Here is a 21,828-nt window from a genome sequence, read left to right on the forward strand (position 1 = left end):
TATATGATTTCGTCAAACTGCTCGGTTTGAAATTCAATGACGATAAATTCGCTGAGAGTATGAAATTTTATGGCCATGATTTTCAAAGGTCTCTCTATAACAAAATCTAAATTGTCCTCCCACAGTATGAGAACATGTTCAAAAGAAAGTTATATGTGGAAACCTTAACTGCGATATTCCTGAAAGAGCTATTGAAATAATTCGAGAGACTGTATTATGGAGGGGAAATGATAATAAATAAGGGATTGAGAGTCTGTTTGGTAGTTGCTGCGGGTTCGGCCCATCCGCATCGCTATGCAATTAAGCAGGTTTGTGATATTACTTAAATTGATAACCCAACCCTTTATTGCTCAGTGCATTCAACTGTTACTTCGTTTTATGCACAAAGGGGCAAAAATAATACAAAAAATCAAAGAGTATTAGCCTTATAAGTGGGGGATCGCATGACAACGATCGCTATTTATAAACTGCATTCATGGTAATAAAAGATAATAGAAACCATCTCGCTCGAATCAATAGACATGGGGGGAGTCGATTTCACATAAACCATAGGCAACTTCATTTTGAAATCGATGAAAGTCGAAAAAGGCATAAACATATAGAAATATGGGCAGTTCATGAATACGATCAACATTGAGAGTGAACACTGCAAAATCGCATTGAGCGAATAGTAACAATATTTTATGAGAATTGCGAACTTGCCTGATTCCTCAACTTATGGGAAATCTATCACTCAAGACCTCGTTGCTTCATTGTTTCAAGATAAGATCGAGCAAATTGTTGGGAAGTACTCAGAGATCCTGAATGCCTAGAGTAGCATTGAGTCAATTATATTGGTTGGAGAAACTTGTTTGATGCCTGAGTTTTATAACCGAATAAGGCAAGTTAATGGAGATATTATAATACATAGGGCTCATAAGAAATTGGGTGTACTTGGGCCTATTTATGCATTCAAATAAGATATTACATTATTCGACATTTCAAATGCAGAATACGAAGTGAGAGGGGAGTAGAATTTTCTATGCAAATATATAAATAAAGCTGATGCGATTCCTTCGAGGATTTTCGTTGAGACAAGATTTCCGAGTGGAGAGCTTTAGTTCAATTTACGGGTTTTTGAAAATGATAAAAAAATCGCTCACTTTCTGCTGAGAAGCAGGCCGCTTGAGCCTATTTTTAAGCTATATTTTGAAATTAATAAGAGCCAGATGCCCTAGCTTTATGTTGTGACCAAAAATGGGCAAATAGTACTTGTGCCCAACTACGAGGCTCTGACGCAACAAGAAATTTAAGATCAAACGAAAATGATGGCAAACTACACCTTCTCTCACGAAACGAAATTGTGAGAAGAATAGCGGTACTCCAGATTTTGGTATATCTCAGAATTCTTATCAACATTTTCATTATTTAATTTTATCAACATTAAAACAAATGGCACTCATAAAAATGATGCTTTTGATCGGACTATTTGCATTTGCACATGGAGCTGCTGATCCTTCTGCACAAAGTGCCTTGCCAGACATTTGCGCGACCGGAACTGCTCAGTCTCCTATTGATATCACGAGTACTAACGCAAAACTTTGCCCACCACAAAACTTGGTCTATCTTCAGTTCTCCTGTGATGATATTGACGATGCCACTTTATCCTCGATTGACCTTTCTACTTTACCCGTGGATGGCACACTAGTTTTGCCTCAAACAAATGGAATTAATGTCTTCGTGCAATCTGATTATGGAAATGGGGCAGTTAGAGTTATTGCCTAATCTAGCACAGTTTCTGTCCGCACTCCATCGGAACACACCATCCGAGGTAAATCCTTCCCTGCTTAAATACAAGTGCGGATGAAAAACCTTCCCAAAACTTAATGGGAAACTGAAGTCCTGAACATTGACGACACTAGATTAGATCTTCCAGAATTGAACAACATGTTCAAAACTGGAGAATCTACGGAGCCAACTGAAGTAATTGTTTCGTACTTATTGGAAGTTGACAATTCTCTAGACTCGGACATCACAAAGTATCAGACCGCAGAAGGGAAATTTAACCTGAATGGTCTTCTTGGATGCACCAAAGATCGATTATACTACACTTATACAGGCTCTCTAACAGTTCCACCTTGCACTGAGAATGTTGAATGGATTGTGTACCGGGAGCCGATCAAAATTCCCCAGGACTTATTGACCCTTTTGCAATCTATAGTGCCTGCAAATAACAACAGAAGTATCCAAGAAAGAGGAACCAGAAAGATCCACGCGACCGGCCACATAGGATGCGGAATGCTTTCGGCCTGAATATTATGATTCCAAAGCCATAAAAAACCATATTTTAAAATAATTGATAAACCGGTTCGTATTCAGCAGAAATCTTAGCATACGAATTGATACTGCCGTATAATTCCTGCAGTCGGTCTAACGCATGGGTTCAATTTTAATAATCAATAATATTAATCGATAATATTAATCGATAATAATAAAAATAATCTATAATGGTGATAGTAAATAGTGATAGTAAATAGTGATAGTAAATAGTGATAATACTATGAGATCGTCATCGATAATAGCCATAATATTAGTTGATCGTCATAATCAGCATTATAATCAGTATAAAAATCGTCCTGCCATATAAGAATTAGTATTAAATCCTACATCGTCCATGTTAGTTGAAAGCATTATTGTTTGGCTCTTTTTACCAAACTTTGCATGTCTGCTCACAAACCCTCCACTTTGGGTCACAAGTTAGGACTTTCAGGCCGCAAATCGAGATATTATCTTTTAACTGACCACATCGAATGTAACTCCGACCTATATCTTCACTTTCGAGTAGCCATTTCCTTCGATTCCCTAGCTCGGATACGGCATTAAAGATTATTCAGGTATCGATATGTTATATTCAAGGTGGTGACTATTTAGGGCAGGAAAGATTCGATGTCAAGAGGATCCAATTATCTGTTTCCATATTTTAGGTTTCCACTCAGATCCTTGGGAATACTTTTATATGGATAATGAACATTGCTTACATCGCAATTAACCCCTAGTTTCCGCATCGAATCGTAAGCTTTGATAGTGTGCCCGTAAACCACCAAAATGGTCCACTGGTAACTATACTATAAATTAGAATACTATAACTTAGAAACATCCTTCTATACGAACATATAGAAATACAATAAATTTCACAGAACAAGCAGGCACTCGTTGGTTCAATAGTTTTAGCTTGCCTTTAACATCAAATAAGGTCGTATTATTTCTGACATCACTTTTTCTTGTTGGAACCATTGAAGGCACCACTGCACCTCCTGAATAGTTTCGTCCAATTGATTTGATCGTATCTACGAGTATTGTGTCGACAGAGTAATACGAAATTAAAGTCGACTTCGGAGTTGAGACATTACTTTAGAAACTCCATTATAGTCAGATAATCTTCGATCTCAATGATATTCAAAGTTCTCTCAAGTATGTCACGGATCTGGCCTATATTGATGTGCCGAATGAAGGGCTTTTTTATCCGCTACCTCAACCGTTTATGAAAAACTTGATTATAGGAATGCAAGATTTTTCGACTATTCGAACTCGTTCGATCATTTAATCGAGATCCTAGTATAAAAGCTAAAATGGTATATATGGCATCAGGTTTATTGAAAGAGTGACGATACCCGTAAATATCGGCGACGTCAATACATCGGTAGCCAGAATCAAATTTTCAGTGTTTTACTTGAAAACTTGGAGCTGTGCATTGCCAACTCCCTATTTCGATCCTAATACACAACTCTGTACTGAATGTGCTGTTCAAAATTGTAATGTTTGCGAAACATTAACAACTTGTAGGACCTGTAATAATCTACCAAACATGATGCTGGACAAAGACACACAACTTTGTGTAGAATGTGATGTTGATTTAGGATAATTTATAGATCAAATAAACTAAGTATGCCTTTAATGCTCAACTGGCTGTCTTAGTTGCAACGCCACAGACGAATGCCAAATATGCCGTGAAAGCGATGACTATTTCCTCATTGGAGACGTTTGCGTCCTCTGCAACATTGCGAATTGCCTTCGATGCTAAGTAGACAACGTCTGCAGTTCATGCGATTAAAATGCCGGCTTTGTACCCAACAGCGATAGCACACTTTGTCCTCTTTGTGCTCTCCAAGACTGCGTTAAATGCTCAACAGATACTTAGTGCTAAATATGTAGGAATGATTTCTTTTGGAACGTCACAACAGAGCAGTGCGAAGAATGCTTCATAAACCAAGGCGAATTTCTGCACAATCAAACTCTATACTGTCATTAGTGCTCTGTTGGTTGCCTAAGTTGCAACGCCACAGACGAATGCCAAATATGCCGTGAAAGCGATGACTATTTCCTCATTGGAGACGTTTGCGTCCTCTGCAACATTGCGAATTGCCTTCGATGCTAAGTAGACAACGTCTGCAGTTCATGCGATTAAAATGCCGGCTTTGTACCCAACAGCGATAGCACACTTTGTCCTCTTTGTGCTCTCCAAGACTGCGTTAAATGCTCAACAGATACTTAGTGCTAAATATGTAGGAATGATTTCTTTTGGAACGTCACAACAGAGCAGTGCGAAGAATGCTTCATAAACCAAGGCGAATTTCTGCACAATCAAACTCTATACTGTCATTAGTGCTCTGTTGGTTGCCTAAGTTGCAACGCCACAGACGAATGCCAAATATGCCGTGAAAGCGATGACTATTTCCTCATTGGAGACGTTTGCGTCCTCTGCAACATTGCGAATTGCCTTCGATGCTAAGTAGACAACGTCTGCAGTTCATGCGATTAAAATGCCGGCTTTGTACCCAACAGCGATAGCACACTTTGTCCTCTTTGTGCTCTCCAAGACTGCGTTAAATGCTCAACAGATACTTAGTGCTAAATATGTAGGAATGATTTCTTTTGGAACGTCACAACAGAGCAGTGCGAAGAATGCTTCATAAACCAAGGCGAATTTCTGCACAATCAAACTCTATACTGTCATTAGTGCTCTGTTGGTTGCCTAAGTTGCAACGCCACAGACGAATGCCAAATATGCCGTGAAAGCGATGACTATTTCCTCATTGGAGACGTTTGCGTCCTCTGCAACATTGCGAATTGCCTTCGATGCTAAGTAGACAACGTCTGCAGTTCATGCGATTAAAATGCCGGCTTTGTACCCAACAGCGATAGCACACTTTGTCCTCTTTGTGCTCTCCAAGACTGCGTTAAATGCTCAACAGATACTTAGTGCTAAATATGTAGGAATGATTTCTTTTGGAACGTCACAACAGAGCAGTGCGAAGAATGCTTCATAAACCAAGGCGAATTTCTGCACAATCAAACTCTATACTGTCATTAGTGCTCTGTTGGTTGCCTAAGTTGCAACGCCACAGACGAATGCCAAATATGCCGTGAAAGCGATGACTATTTCCTCATTGGAGACGTTTGCGTCCTCTGCAACATTGCGAATTGCCTTCGATGCTAAGTAGACAACGTCTGCAGTTCATGCGATTAAAATGCCGGCTTTGTACCCAACAGCGATAGCACACTTTGTCCTCTTTGTGCTCTCCAAGACTGCGTTAAATGCTCAACAGATACTTAGTGCTAAATATGTAGGAATGATTTCTTTTGGAACGTCACAACAGAGCAGTGCGAAGAATGCTTCATAAACCAAGGCGAATTTCTGCACAATCAAACTCTATACTGTCATTAGTGCTCTGTTGGTTGCCTAAGTTGCAATACCATTGACGAATGTCAGTCATGCGATTAATCTAACGGTTTTGTCCCAACCTAAAATGGGACTCATTGCAATACTTGCCAAGTACCCAATTGCTTGAAATGCTTGACAGAAAATGTCTGCAAAATCTGTAATCGAGCTGAAGGCTTTGTATTAGATGATAATGAAACATTCTGCACAAGATGCGATGTTGAGAATTGCATTTAATGCAAAACTTAAAATTTTTGTCTTTAATGCGATAAATCACATGGATACTGTCTTAATTCCGAAACAAGTCAATGCGCCACATGCAAAATAAATATACCTGAGGTTCGCACAGTAAGAACCGGATGCAATTCTTTTTCGTTTAATCTCATGTTTCAACCTGAGTTATCAAACCAAACATATCTGCTGGAAGGAGAGTTCTTAAATGTTAGCATCGTTGATTTTGTCGCAGAAACATCAGATGACAACAGTTATACTGTGTAAATAACTTATAAAAGTGATCTGAGCAGCCCTATTCTGTATTAGTTGCCAAATGGTCATACGATTGAAATAATTTATGAATCAAAAATTCCATCAATCTTTTACACTGAGGAATAATGTCAAACTTCATAAAATATTGCAGACTTAATTCTTGGGTTATAAATCATGAGCTATACGATTCTCTTCTTTTCCGTGATCGGAAATTGCAAAATAATTGGCTTAGAACTCTTTGGGGCCTTCCAATTAGCCTTTTTCACACTTTCAAATCACGATTATTTAAATCTTTATGAGTCTAAACTAGTTGCCTTGAAATTCATGAATGGGTTTAATACTCCTATCACAGAAGAAAGCCAATAAACAATCCCAAAAAATCTGCTATAGTTGAATTTATATTCAGAATTCATCAACAACTGCAATGTCATGATCTTAATAATGTTTTCAGTAATTTTGATCGGACTAGTGATGCTTTTCGTTGGTAAGATGTTTTTATCGACGCTGTTTAAGAAAAGTAGGATCTAAATCTACTCAGAATTTATCCTCAAGGAAGTTGCAATCACAATGGTCAGTTTCAACAGTCTTAATATCGCATTTTCGGCAGGAATTCATTGGAAATATTTAAAGGCAGGTGGCTCTTTGGGGAGTAATGTTTTAATTTATGGGTCTTTAATAGCTTTAATCACCAGTGTGGTCATGATCGAATTACTTTCCAGAACTGGTTATGGGGAATTCAAAGACAAGTTCAAAAAGTCATGGCCCAGTAGAAGCTATTCTGCCGCCTTTATCATCTACCGAATTATTCTTGGTTTATATATGGCCTTATAAAATGAGTATGAAGAAGGAACCCTAATTATTCTAGGGTTCGCCATTTTCTATGGGCTTTTTCTGTTTACAAATCTGCCATTCAAAGCCTTTTACCACAATTATAGAGCAGGGCTTCTTTACATTACAGAGTTCACTATCCTCATGGTCACAAACTTCGAAAGAAGTATGAAAAGCACGACTGAGTTGCAAATAAAATCCAGAATTCATACTCCAATTATGATAGAGGTCTCTCTCCTTGCAGGATGCGTTGCCTTTTCATCCATCATTTTGGCATATGATATGTTCAAGTGGGTAAAGCTGAAACTCAAAATCAGAAAAGCAAAACAAGAATAAAAACTCTCAAATTCTCAAATAAATATCACGGAGCAAAACATTCAGTCTTAAGCATGAATCGTTTATAAAAATCTACAGTCGTAGCCAAATTAAATATAAAGATCAGATCAGTTCAAAAACATCACTCTTCTATTATATGGAGCGATATGCTTATTTAATCTCTATGCTTATTTATCTTTAACTATGACAAAATGCATCTAATAACAGATTATATCGGATATTAAGATCATTTCGTTTATCAATTATCGCAGTCTTTCGTGGAGTAATACAAATGAATATCATCTCTTCGAGTTTTTAACGAATCTTTATCTGGTATTTTTTTTTAAAGAAGATATTGCTTATTGCTTTTTCATACAAGGAACATAAAATATGTCGTGGTCTTAATTAGATTCTTGTTGTTGATTATCCTTGTTCAATTATTATATTATGACACTCGATTTGTATTAAGTTTACGATTAGATTTTTGGGTGTAAATCATCTTAAAATATAATTTCCAATTTAATCGATTTTTGAAAAATATTGGCTACTTTTTTGCCTTTATTTTCAAGGTCTCTGGAAGTTTTGTCCTATTTTTTAAGGTCTTTGCCCTGTTTCTTTAAGCTTTTGTCTTATCTTTTTTATTTCTTTAAGTCTTTGCTATATTTTTTAAAGCTTTTGGCTTATTTTTTTAAGTCTTTGATCTATTTTGTGAAGCTTTTGCTTTAGTTTTTAAAGATTTGGAGTTCTTTTAAAGCTTTGTTGCTTTATTTTTTTAAGCCATTATCTGGTGTTTCCCCAGTTTTGTCTTGCAGCTAATTATTTTCAATATTCAGCTCGTCCATCGTATTGCTTCTGCTGTAAGACGTATATATTTGGTAAAAGAAGGCTATTATACAGAAGAAAGAGGCCAATGCGTAAAAATAACACCCAATTACGAAGGTATACAGAATAATGATACTTAAGTATAAGCAAACTTCGCAGAGTATGATATCGAGATGAGGAGCGTATTTTTTCTCAATAATGATCTCAATGAGGAAGATAGAGAGGAAACATAAATGAACGACCATTTCGAATATCCTTTTAATTACTTCATGTCCAAAATTCTGCTTCGTCATGAATTCCTTCGTTCGATATAAAATCACAATTTTTAAGACCAAAATAATGGATAAATACGTCATATAGGATACTGTATGATTGAATCCCACGGCGAAGCCAATTGTCAAATACAGGAAATAATTGCAATACTCCATTTTGGAATATTCTGGAAAAAAGTACCTCACTTTTGGTCTTTTATGCACCACTTCTTTTGCATTTGTCTTTAGCCTGACTATACTCTTCAATAAGCTGTATACTAGAAGAGAACAGAAGACTACAGGCAACAGTATATAGACAACCATTTATGCTTTTGTATAAATATGACCAAAGACGAATGTTGAGGATTTGCTGAGACATATACTGACCACAATTAACCAAGTTGGAGATGGACTGATTGCTTATAATAAAACACTGCGAATTATTTGTTATTTTTAGCATGTCTTTACATTATTCTTCAACACCAACCCATTATATACGTTGGCAAACAGTATTATTTTGAATGTATTGATAACAATGACGACGATATCCTCCAAGCACACGTTATAGATATTACTGGTTAAAGAAACTGATTCATAGTACGAGCCTTTGGTCTGGTAATCGTTTGGGATTTTTTATTAAACGGGCAAGTCTCGAACAAAGATCTACAATTATTGATCGGCGAATATTTTGAAAATCATTGATATTTCCCCACGAAATAAATATGCCGCATGTTTCTCTAGCTCTGAGCGAATAGCATAGGGAGTCCGATGTCTGTGAACAAATACATTAGGACTATAGTCCCGAATTCTGTAAACGAAAACACAACGGCTGAAGTGCTCATAATGTGAATCAGACTGATTCCATTGAAGGTTTTTTCCAGAAGAGAAACCATCAAATTATTAAGGTGACTTTTCTCTGAGTTTGTTTACATGTAGACATTGATGGGCACTCTAAATGTTTCTGCTTTGAATCTCACATTCTGCCAATTTTAATTTATATATTAGTTTCCAGGTATTTCGATATAAACTGTGTTTTACAAATCTATTTGTTCTTCAAGCCGGCATCTAATGCGTAAGAATGAAGTATTTTCTGATTTCGATATGATTGATATTTGCTAAATTTTTATTAGCTTATCGTCGATGTAGATTTTAGTTCCATTAAATACTGAAAGCTGACTCGCGTCTATTTCTATGTTACTCGTGAAATATATTATGTTGCTTTAGTTTCGGCCAAGTTCCACTGAGAAAATGATTGTGGTTTCTATTAAATTTATTATTGCTGTAGAATTTTAATGTGTTATATTTGTAGTATTTGTTACATTTGTAGTAGTGTTTGTATTATTTATTGTGTTTGTAGTGTTTGTAGTGTTTGTAATGTTTGTAGTATTTGTAGAGTTTGTAGTGTTTGTAGTGTTTGTAGTATTTGTTGCATTCGTAGTATTTGTTCCATTTGTAGTATTTGTAGTATTTGTTCCATTTGTAGTATTTGTAGTATTTGTAGTATTTGTTGTATTTGTTGTATTTGTGGTATTAATAGCTTGTGATGGTACTTATATCAAAGCTGGCGAGATTAACAAGGATCCATGACCATTAGGCCCTTGGCCTGTCCAGCAAATCCGAGTAACAGTTAAATTAGATGCCGGCAGGTTCACAGTGGTATTCTTAATTGCATAATCAGTCAAGTTTTAACTAAAGCGAACAACGTAGTTCCAAGAAATACTTAGACGGCTGTTCAATTCATTGCGATCGAGCACATACGAAAAAGATATATTGTAAGATGAAGTCAAATTGGGTGTCGTTACATTTTGACAGCCTATCGATTGAATCTTCAGCCCCCTCAACGCTGAGTTAGTAATGGACCTGATTTCGAAACTCTGGCCAAGGACAGAGGAATACCAAGTAGTGGATGCTGCTTGATAGTAATACTGGTAAGGATAAGCTGCTGAGCTATTTGTACTTGCTAGATTATAGACTGAAAAGTTGGTATCTTTCAGCATGTTTGTCTGTGCTGCGATATATCTCACTGTGATCATCAGCGGGAGAATTGTCAGAAAGTTTTTCATCAAGTTAAACATTATCGAATGGAAAACCGATTTAAAAATAAGGAAATCAATCATTACATTCTATATTAATTAACTTTTATGAAATATATATCATTGTATAATTCATTCATAGCAAAATGATCATAGTATTATCTGCGATTATATTATTATTATGTATAGTTTCTAATTGTAAAATTACAAATGGAATTTCAGTTGTTATATCATTTATTGCAGGAAATAGTACTTTTAGTTCTAAAACTCGAAAACTTATTGTAATTCAGATTAGTTTCTGTTAATTTACAGATTAAAGCTAACTACTAAACTGTGCCTAATAATTAAAAACAGATACGTAATTAGTGATTTGATAGCTCATATTTCGTGATAATGAAAAATAGGAATAATTGTTTGGGGTTCCAAGCGTTAGGTTCGCAACAAACTGCTTTTGAGTCGGAGAGTGGACAATCGATATACGATGTTTGGATAAATTTATTCTTTTGTTTTTGGTATCGTGTCTAATTTATCATCTACACTTTTTCACTATATTACGAATTGTATCAATATCACTTATAAAAATATTCGCGCGTGATACAATAGGAAGGGATGGACAACTTTTTTGAAGATCAAAACACTGAGAATTTACTTGAAAGGGCAGATATACAAATCTTAGATGTCCGAACTCCACAAGAGGGAATGGAAAAGATCGAGGATTCATAAATTTAAGACGGCCCAAATTTATAAGATAAAGATGAATGGATCTTCGACTAAGTAAAGACAAAAAAATCAAAAAATGGCACATCTTAGTCGCTCAGACACTTCCAGAAGGTAATTACTCACTAATTCAGTTCGTATAGCGGCACTTGAATGTAATGCATTCGGAAATCCACAAAGTCATGTCCCCGCCAAACAAAAATACTTTTGTGAAAATATGGGCTATTCTCTAATACAATGGCCAACGCAAAATCGCTCTAAAAGAAATGACGAAAAAAGATTCAAGCCTTAACCCTGATCTGTGGGTAAATACTCCTATGAAGGAGTAATTAGGAAGAAATTTTATCCTCATGATCAAATGTCTGGAGCAAGAGACTCTTGAAGAAGCATTTTAAACTTATTGGGATCACGATGAGCCAGCAAAATTGAAGAATGAGCTACAATAGGTTAAAAGATTCTTTAAGTTATACAAGCGTTAAATGAACCAAAATTTATGATTCATCAATCCAAAACTCAACAATAAAGATAAAGATAAAATCAAACAATATGCATTACCATAAAGTTATGAAATCATCAAGGAAATGACTGAAATTTATAGAAGTGGATGTTTATTTATGTTTATGTTCGTCGAAACGGACGAGCGTTATTCTTACAAATATCACAGTCACTGCCATCAAATTGGCTTAATTCGGAAATGAGTATTGACTAATGAGAAGATAAAGCATTTTAGATCTTGAACTAAGTAGAAAAAGATGGTCAGTCCCTGCGGATCTCCTGTTTTTTCGATCTCACTGAATGCTCCTATCTTTGCTGACTTAAAGGTAAGCTCCTTTTATCCTATTCGAATATTCAGTTCTTGCTTGCCTATTTTATCGGGTTTAGGCCACTCCTTATCCGTCTTATCCATTATGCCACTCTCCAGTATGATGCGCTTCAGTTCTGTGACCACGCTCTCCGATATATAAACTAAATCATGAGCAATATACCCTCTTTGCTGATGAGCTCCTCACTTTTGTATTTGGTGTTGTTGAGATACTTGAGTTTGCCGGTCGCATCCACTTCGAAGTCCAAGTATTAATGGCCATATAGCCCTTTGTGTCCAACGTAGTAGCGTAAGAAGAAATCAGTGTCCGACATCACTTTAAATATGAATGCTCAAATATTATATAAGAGTATGCTTTATTAAATATCGTTTGGTATTGTTTGATATCATTTGATATCATTTAATTTAGTTTCCTTATGTTGTAAATCTTTCCAAGGGCCTGCATACTTTTAGAATGTACTCTTCACATAGGTCTTGTTCATGCATTGCTAATGAAACTGGGGGGATGTTGTTGTATCACAGTATACACTTCTTCCTGTTGACCCCTCTTTGAGTCCCCCGGACATGAAGTATGAGTATTTCTTCTGGAATTATGGCCTGCTTTATAGTTTGGCCCTGAGTTGCGAAATCCCTCCGTTTAACTACATATCCTCGAGCTGATAGGCATCTTTGAAAGAGTAGAATAATTAAAACTGAGGATTGTCTTATTTGGTAGGGTTTCCAGATATGTTGAGCCTATATCAGACATGGGTTACATATATTGATTGTAATCGAGGACCTGCAGAGTGTCGTAATCGATTGATAGGATGCGGTATTCTGGGTTCTTGAATGTAGCTGTTGTTAGAGCTGGGGAGATCATGTGGAATCCAGATATCTCGCCCTCATTCACGAAAGAGGGGAAAAAATTAATATGATCCGAGTGCGAATGCCCAAAGAATTGGCCTCGAATCACGTAGGAGTATCGATCGATTATGGCATTGTATCTCATGCTCCACTCGTTGAGCGAGCTCTTAGCATACACATGCCCTATAATCCACACCAAGTAAGATTCCTATTCCGCCCTCTTTAACTACTACTGAAGCCACTTCAGCATATCTCCGGGGTCGGTCGGGTTTTCCAATAGAAACCAATTTTGATCATTGCCTGCCTGAGTATTCAGAGAAATCACCCTCAGATTGTTCATCGACGGAATTGTCATTGCAAAGTAGCCATTCTTCCTCAGGGAAGACTCAGCTTCCGCACTCATCCATCTCCTCCATGATTATGCTAACCCATTAATGAGAACCGACTCCCGGTCTGATTTGAAGTCATAAACATTGACAGGCCAACTTTCGTGATTGCCCATCGTTGGTATCACAGTGGTATTTGTGTTTGCAGCAATGAGATCTGTGAGTATCTTGGTGTAGTTCAAATTATAGGCCTGATTTTGTTTCCATATGTCATGCGGAGTGTTATCTCCTGTCCATAGAATAAGGTCTAAGTTCATTTTTTTTAAATCGTCCAAGAAGAGTTGAAAAGTTTGAAAAGGGAGCTAACAGCTCGCAATCGATCCCCAATACCCTGCAGGCTGTTAGATAGTGCTGTTTGCTTATTGTGTAAAGTTTTGAATGTAGGTGACTTATCCACTGAGTACTTTATTGAGCTGTTCCTCCATTGAAATGCTTGAGTTGAGTGGTCTGCAGCAAACGGGCTGCTTGTTGCACTTAGCCTCAGCCCCAACAGTGTAGAACAGATCAGGATGCAGATCACTAACATGCATAACCTTCAGTATTTTTCTCTTTGTGGGCTTCTCTTGTTTCTTAGAAGGCTTTCCCTTCACAATCTCCTTGATATCGTTGGTTAAGTTTCTGATTGTGTACTATTTTGAGCAGATTTTCAACTTGGGACAGATGAGATGTGGGTCCGAGTAATGTTTCCATGCGCTCTCCATGATGTATACTGTCATTGCCTTGATGGCTCCTTTGCAGACTTCTTCGTCATATTCTCCCTGCTTCAGACAAATCCTCAACGCTATCCTTTCTATGAGAGGGTCAACTTGTTTGATGGGCATGAATTTTTGAAATATCTGAACCAAAGCATGACAGAGTTCGCATGCCGGACTCTTTGCCTATATTCCAACAGATAACTATGTTTGTGAAACCGGTAATCCTTACTTTTGTAGTTGGTATTCGCCCGAGACCCTCAAAGCTACAAACAGTACAATAATGAATATTCTCATAAATCTATTATGGCTTAACAATAGATTTCAGTGTTAATGATAGTTCTTAGCCTCAATAATATAAGCCTGAGTATTGCGGAATAGATAATATATTGCATATATGAATCGAAGATCAGTTAGGACTCGCTAAAACCAAAATTACCAGCAGACGTTCACTTTTGTGGAATAGCCACTGACTCTCATTGCTCCGAACTACATCCGATGCAATATTTTAGATCATCATTCCCCTGTGGAGGAAGTGTAGGCCTTTCGACAGGATGATTCTATGCAGTACCAAAATAACAGAGAAATCGGAAAATTGGCAAATCAAAGAAATCTCACAGGCCAACTCGAAGAATCTGGCACATACTTTTTCAGAAGGGAAACTCCCATTTACTCGGCTGCTCAATCAACGAGCCTACCACTAAATATATCACCGAGTATATCTCCCAATATCAATACAAACAATGCTCGCACATAGAAAATATAACCATTAATTGCTGCAAATTGCAGTGTGACGCATAACTGTTATGGCACTGTGGGCTATCAGAACTAATTCTGTAACTACAATAAAGATAGCAAATATGATCGCAAATTGAAGCAAGCGTACGATATGAAAAACTACAAACTAAATAAAGGCAAACTTTATTGTTTTCAATCTCCTTCGCATCGAGTATGAATGATTTGATCCTCACAGTTCTCAATTATTCTAATTTTGTGAGTTAATATGCATGGATGTATACATGTATGCATGCATTTATATTATGCAAGAAGTGATGATAATGAAGAATATAACTGCGAACACGTGGATCAGTACTTATAGTCTCCCTGTAATGTATTGGATTTAAGCTTGACACTTTTCTGAGCCCTATGCAATTATTTAAGTTCTTTAAGCATGAATTCTATGATATCAGATGGGTTTTCGTTGATGATTTTCACAGTTAGTTCTCCCAGAACCGGTTGCACGTGCTGTTTAATGTACTCCATTTATTTAATCAGTGTGCTGTTTTGTTTGTAATTGGACTCTGTTATTGTTTCAATAGATTTCTATGTTTGCACTTATTTTTGAGGAATAGGTGTTCTTTGACGGGAATTCGACTCAGAATCTATCCTCTTAAAGCCCTGAAAGAGATTGTCCATTTATTTGTGATGCCCGATGTTTAACTTTACAATATTTAATAATCTATTAATCCATAGATTTTGATGCTGCAACATAGTATGAAGTGTATAATGCATATAATATTCAGAGTATGACTGATTGCATTAATCGATGCATTATAATATAACGAACATGAACCGATCCAATAAAGCATAATCCATATACTGCAACACCAATCAATCAGCAATCTCAAAGCAAACATCAGCCAAAAAGCCATCAAAGCAAGAGCCATCATACAATTATGAATAGTCTACCCTTTCTTACAATAGCTATCTGAATATGGGTAATGTCTCAGAGAATGGTATCACAAACTCTCTCCCACTGACAGCAGAATCGATGATGTTGCTTATTAAATAGAATTCATAGCTGAAGAAATTACTCGCCAATAAGATGAAACTTATCAACTGCTATAAGACATAAAATAAGTAATTGTCAGAGCAGCTTCAAAGCTGCCAATTTCTTTCTTCAGCTTTCTAGGAAAGATTGCGGTAATGTGATTAAAGTAGCAATCGTATTAATTCTGTGAAATCTGGGCTATTTAATGACTTCAATGCCTTGAAAACTGTGCTTATGTCAGAAGAGAGGAAGTCTTCGATTATCGCCGAGAAGTTGGAACAAGTTTCTCAGGAAAAGTAATAATTATCAAAGGAAATCATTGAATTGACTGAAAGCCTATAATAAAGCAGTCGAAGAAACAAACAAATATAAGGCAAAATCCAAATATTGGAGCAAACAAATTATGATTTGAACATGGAAATCAGATCCCTGAAAATAGGCAACATAGAAAATATGTGTAAATTTATGGCAGATTCTACAGCAAATGAAAGTGCGAAGAAGAAGTATGTTAATGCGATCACGAATGAAGTCACAGGGATGCCCGCACGCCGCAAAAATAACGCATAAATGGCGAAAAAAGATTACCGTAATACACCGTATTATTTGGGAAAAGCGAAGAATTCCTCTCAAATAAAAAATTCAAGTTTCAATCCATCAGACTATTGGCTTATGAACAATTCGTCGATCGTAGACAAACCAAGTACATTCTATCAAATAAAATAAAATAAAAACAACTCCAATGTCACTGCCAATCCACACAACAAAATTGATAATTCATACTGCTAAAAACAGCAATACACAAGAAACAACACAAATATAGTAAAAAAAACATAGCGCAAAATAAAGAAAGCCCATTCATTTTGCTAAAATGAGAAGAATAGCAAAAGGGCAGATTATAATTGAAGAAATAGATAACATTTTTGAGTAAGAAACGCAAGTTAATGATGAAGATGCATTTTTAAACAATTTTAATTGGTGTAGTATATCATATCGGCGCAAACAATGTATTTGCTCATTATAAATTTATATAATTTATTGAGATTTTCAAGAGTACAGTCTAAATACCTATTGAATACTCAGACATTGAGAGTGATATAATTAGTATCTATAGAGATAGGTTGATGATATAAACATCAGAAGTAGTTAGTCATTGTTAGAAGTATCTGGCTTGGCTCATCTGAGCTACATGGTGGAGAGCAAGGTGTTTTTTTGATAGGTCGGCTTCGAGTTGGGGAAAACATTCCAGAATCTCAAAGTTTAGTCTCCTGCACCTGTCACAATGGTCTACCCTGAGGGGTTCATTGTGAGATATAGAACTCGGCTTGTGTGTCCTGTCAGCGTGGTCACTTTCTCTAATGTCGGGTACTTCCAGACAATGATTTCGTTGTTAGAGTAGCCGTGGGTGCTGACAAACTATTTGGTTGTTTTGGAGAAGATCAGGTTGCAGACTTGAGAGCCGGTGTCGATGCTGTCGAGGAGTGTCCCGTCAAGAGTATTCCAGAATTTTATTGTCCGATCCGCAGAACCTCCCCCTGAGGCCAATATCCCATGGTTATGTGGATTCCAAGCAAGCCCCTTCACTGCGGCGCAATGCTGACTAAATTTGCTGACTGGGATTTTCGAGTGGGTGTTCCAGATGAACAGCTTGTTATCGTTTCCTCCTGATGCGAGAGATTGCCCATCGAAAGACCATTTCAACCCGCAGACTTATTGGGTGTGCCCTTGATAAGTCTACACAATATTGCGACTGCTCAGCCGAGTGTCTCGGATCAGAATGCTTCTATCCCGAGAGCCACTCGCTAAGATATCGTTCGTCCAGGCCAAAGAGCTGACCCGTCCTGTATGCCCGTAGAATTCAACCACTTTCGCATTTTTCTAGAGATCCCAAATTTCAGAGATTCCCTAATTGTTTCCTAGGCAGATTTGCGATCCCTGTCCATTCCAAGTTAGGCTTGTGATCAGCTTGGGGTTGATATCACAAAACCTGATGACTTTATTGTTTGTAGCATTCCACATGTACAAAGATGAGTCCAATGCAACAGATAAGATATTGCTTGGCGACCACTCCAGCAAGTTTAAGTAGAAGTCATCTTGTAAGTTCGGGGCATCCAACACTTTAAAGGGTGTCTTGCTGATTTTACGATTCTCGACATTGTTGCGCTTGGGGATGTTTTTCACGTTGAAGATCTTGTCACTAGGGGAATTAAATATATTTTGGGTGACTGAGAATCTGTTCATATTTTAGCCGTAGCTGAAGAGCTTGTTGTTGCTTTCTCCAAGTAGCATGGCTTTGTAGAGCTCGTCCAGTGTGATTTTAGCCTCTCCTATTTATTAGCCTCTCTTTATCCGCTTCTGGGCAGGCTCAATAAGTTCGTCATTGAAACTCTCGACTCGATGGCTGGCAGTCCTGCGGATGGGGATAAACCTATCAGTCACATGTTTTTAATTTTCCTTATCATTCAGCGATGTCAGGCTCATCATTTTATTTAGACATAATACTTCATTGTCAATGTTGAACTCAGTGACATCAGGCTCCGAGAGTCTGCATTCGTTCTAGTTATTTCGATCGGCAGTCGATGGCGTTGCCTCGAAGTGTTTGAATAGAGTCCCAGGAGTCCCAATTTCTGAATTGCCGGTGCCTTCTATTTACATAAAATTAAAGTTAACAACATATAATTTTTATTGTAATTTAAATCTGTTTAATTTCAAATCCTTCAATAAATTTATTATCGAGCCGCGAATATTTGCACATCAATACCCATCAATGCTAGTAAATAATTGTAAATGGACATGCAATACATGGCACAGGATAATCCCAGATAAGCTTAACAAATAAATAGAACTAATTATAATGATAAATTGATTCAACTGACTTCGTCTTGGAAACACTCGAATATAAGCTATCCTTGTCCGTTTTCATATTATCTGATTCTTTCTTCAGTATCGTATTCTTCCTCTTTGCCATGGAACATATGGGCGCATAAGTCCAAGACTGTCCGTTTATCCATTTCGGCCGCTTCTCCGTCTAAATAAACATGAAAATACCCTTATTGAAGTTGTTTTCATACATAACAACAAACTAATTGATTTTCTTGACTAAATTGACTTCCTCCATGGCTGCCTTGAACTTATCCTTACAGAGATAGGATAAAGTGATCAGCAAATGCATGAGCACACTCACCTCTAGAGATGGCTCTCTGATGAATTTCAGGATATTTTCCATGATATATACAGTTTGATCCCGCTTGTTTGTCAAATGTATCTGGCACCACTTCGAATGCACGATATTGGCAACCATGGCAGTTGAGAAATCAAGGCAGAACATATGCACTTTGTTCTTAAACGAAACATTCACCAGCTTCAGTACCCAGTTTATCAGGTCATTGTCAAGGTATGAACAGATTATGCTCTATTTGACTGAACATTTCTGCAGGATGGCCAGGCAGAACCTTTGGGTCACATTTCCGTTTTCTTGCTCGTAGAGGATCTACAATCGCGAATGAAGTACCTTAATGATTTTTTGGATGATGGTGTCGTTGCCGTTGTATGTGATGTATTCGATTCCTTTGATGGTGGAGACGAGGACGCTGATTAGAGATGTGATTGCATGCCTTAATGATTTGTTCTTGATGTTGAGGATCTGGAGCAGGAACTTGAAGCTCTCATCCTGCGATATTTTGAAAATATCGCGGCGTATCAGCTCCTACACCAGGCTCTTGCGGAGTTCGGGAGCTATTTGGAGAGCATTGACTCTTAAAGACAGTAGGATTTATATGATCCCCTCCACATTATTTTAGTAAACATGCTGCTCTAGCTTGCTCTTATGATCCTTGATAACCGACTCGCTGATGAGTTCGGTGCCCTCGACCCTGCCCTCGTTGATGATGATCTTGTGGTGCTTGCCAAGCTGTATTTTATAGTTTTCAATGGTCTCGTTGAGCGAGTCATACTTATTGGCAGCTGAAGAGTTGCTCCCTTCCTTAATATTGTGTATAATTTGGAGCAAGTTGATCGACACTGAAAATATCTGCCTACCCGCTTGCAACACTTCCTGATACTTTTTATTCTGAACCTTGTTCTCTTTCTCTAGTTGCGTTTAGCTCTTGAGCTTGGTCGGAGGGTTCTTCAAAATGATCTACAGCTTCGACTCTGTGTTTTTTACATTTTTACGATTTACATTGTTTTCCTATGTTCACGACTGTTGGTTACTTTGTGTTTGATTTACTCCTCCAAGGATTCAAGGCTGCCGTTCAGATCCCAGTATTTCAAATATTATTTGATGTATTCGTGGATTTATTAGGGATCGAGCTCAGTTCGTAGCAATAGCAATAGCAATAGCAATAGCAATAGCAATAGCAATAGCAATAGCAATAGCAATAGCAATAGCAATAGCAATAATAATAGCAATAGCAATAGCACAAGAGTTAATACCTAAAATCGAACTCTCAACAAGCAAATATAGATTATTAGAGCCATCATTGGACTGCAACATAAAGCTAAGCTCAAGTCAAATCTATCTATTACTTCATATCAGTATGCCAGTAAGCTTATTGCTCTCATCTGAAATCCATTGCATTATCTATCGAAGTGACAACACAATAATCTAACACTTAATAAATGCCAGTTTTCAAGCCAATATGCACAAACTGCTAATACTATATGCAGAATTTTGGCTCAATAATGATATAAAATATAGAATAATTATTCCTGTTCAAACAGATAATTCTAAAGATATCAAATTTATACTTATACTTAAACCTAATTAATTGTCACAAGAGAAATAACTGCTATCAGACGCTACGTGTTCAATAACACAATCATTAGAACCATTGAATGCTTCAGATAAGAAGTATTTAATAACGCAGCTATCTTCTAAATAAAGATTTGATGGCTGACACCAGCAACTATAATTTCGTCAGCGTTTTCTATCGTAATGACATTGGATTGGAGATAGGTGTAGAGATATAGTGGTATATAGTGGTAATAGTTGTAGTAGTATATAGATAAGTTAGCACAATAACATAGCACTCAAATCACTCAAGTTGCCGCACTTCCTTTCCTCTTCAGACTCCCGATGTTTACCGGAATCTTTTTCCAATAACAAAATCTTTTTGAGGCTTATGCCACCCATTTTTTTTCTTGTGTTATTCTCTAACGTGATTCGATAATTAGCCTTTAAATTAAAATTAAGCGAAGCACAGATTGCATGTTATATATTATTTTACGAAACAACAATACGCTTCAGATAATTTCCGCTAAACTACTGATTTATCGTCGAGCCAGAAGGCAATTCTCTGAACGTTTCTTAATTTCATTTGTGCTTTACAGTTACAACAAGGCTAACTTGGCTTTTATTTCGCTCTGTATATCAGGACAACATCTTCAGGTTCAACAGTCTATATTTTGCTTAGCAAAGCAACTTCTGCATGCATATCAGCTGTATTGATCGCCCAAGCAATAATTTCGCGTTGCCGAACCAATAACGCAACTTTTTGTTAAGCTATGATTGAAGAGCGCATAGCTAACTAGAATAATTAGTCCGTTGATATTTTTAAAGAATAAGAAAATGATGTCAGTGACTATCTAATTCCTCTCACTATTATTGGATCGTTCCCTTTCATTGTGGCTTTCAAGTATATAATAATATATACTCTTTTGGATATATACAGATATATATTTAGGTAGCGCCCGGTATTACTCAGAAATGCATATGGTGATAATTGTATAGAGGAATATAGATCAGTTAGCACAACAAATAACTGCTATCAGACGCTACGTGTTCAATAACACAATCATTAGAACCATTGAATGTTTCAGATAAGAAGTATTTAATAACGCAGCTATTTTCTAAATAAAGATTTGATGGCTGACACCAGCCACTATAATTTCGTCAGCGTTTTCTATCACAACAGCGTTGAGGATTGCTTGGCAAAAGATGAGAAATAAAGAAAGAGAAGAAGCTGTTTGAATGGAAACATTATTGTCATCTAGGTAGCTAATATCTTGTTGATTTGGGCTTTATTAATATTTCGTGATATAATCATATAGTTCGATAGCGATATAAGTTTATTGTGATCAATATCATATTGGGGTTGGGGTTGGGGTTGGGGTTGGGGTTGGGTTGGGGTTGGGGTTGGGGTTGGGGTTGGGGTTGGGGTTGGGA

The 21,828-nt window shown here is 37.0% G+C and overlaps 1 protein-coding gene and 1 pseudogene across 1 annotated transcript; both read right to left on the reverse strand.

Annotated features, from left to right (window-relative positions):
* Positions 1-12,720: 12,720 nt before the first annotated feature.
* On the reverse strand, positions 12,721-14,132 carry LOC148299736 (sphingomyelin phosphodiesterase A-like). Its single transcript, XM_088275756.1, has 2 exons — positions 13,600-14,132; positions 12,721-12,999 (listed from the first exon to the last, which is right to left on the reverse strand). The coding sequence occupies exons 1-2, from the start codon at positions 13,730-13,732 to the stop codon at positions 12,725-12,727; spliced, it is 408 nt and encodes a 135-aa protein (XP_088131882.1). The 5' UTR covers positions 13,733-14,132; the 3' UTR covers positions 12,721-12,724.
* Positions 14,133-16,847: 2,715 nt separating this feature from the next.
* Positions 16,848-19,644, reverse strand: LOC148299737 (uncharacterized; annotated as a pseudogene).
* Between the last annotated feature and the right edge of the window lie 2,184 nt (positions 19,645-21,828).

This window comes from Brachycentrus maculatus, unplaced genomic scaffold (assembly GCF_059751285.1).
Source record: "Brachycentrus maculatus isolate JH-2025_06_01 unplaced genomic scaffold, ASM5975128v1 h1tg000983l, whole genome shotgun sequence".
In the NCBI taxonomy this organism is placed as follows: Eukaryota; Metazoa; Arthropoda; class Insecta; order Trichoptera; family Brachycentridae; genus Brachycentrus; species Brachycentrus maculatus.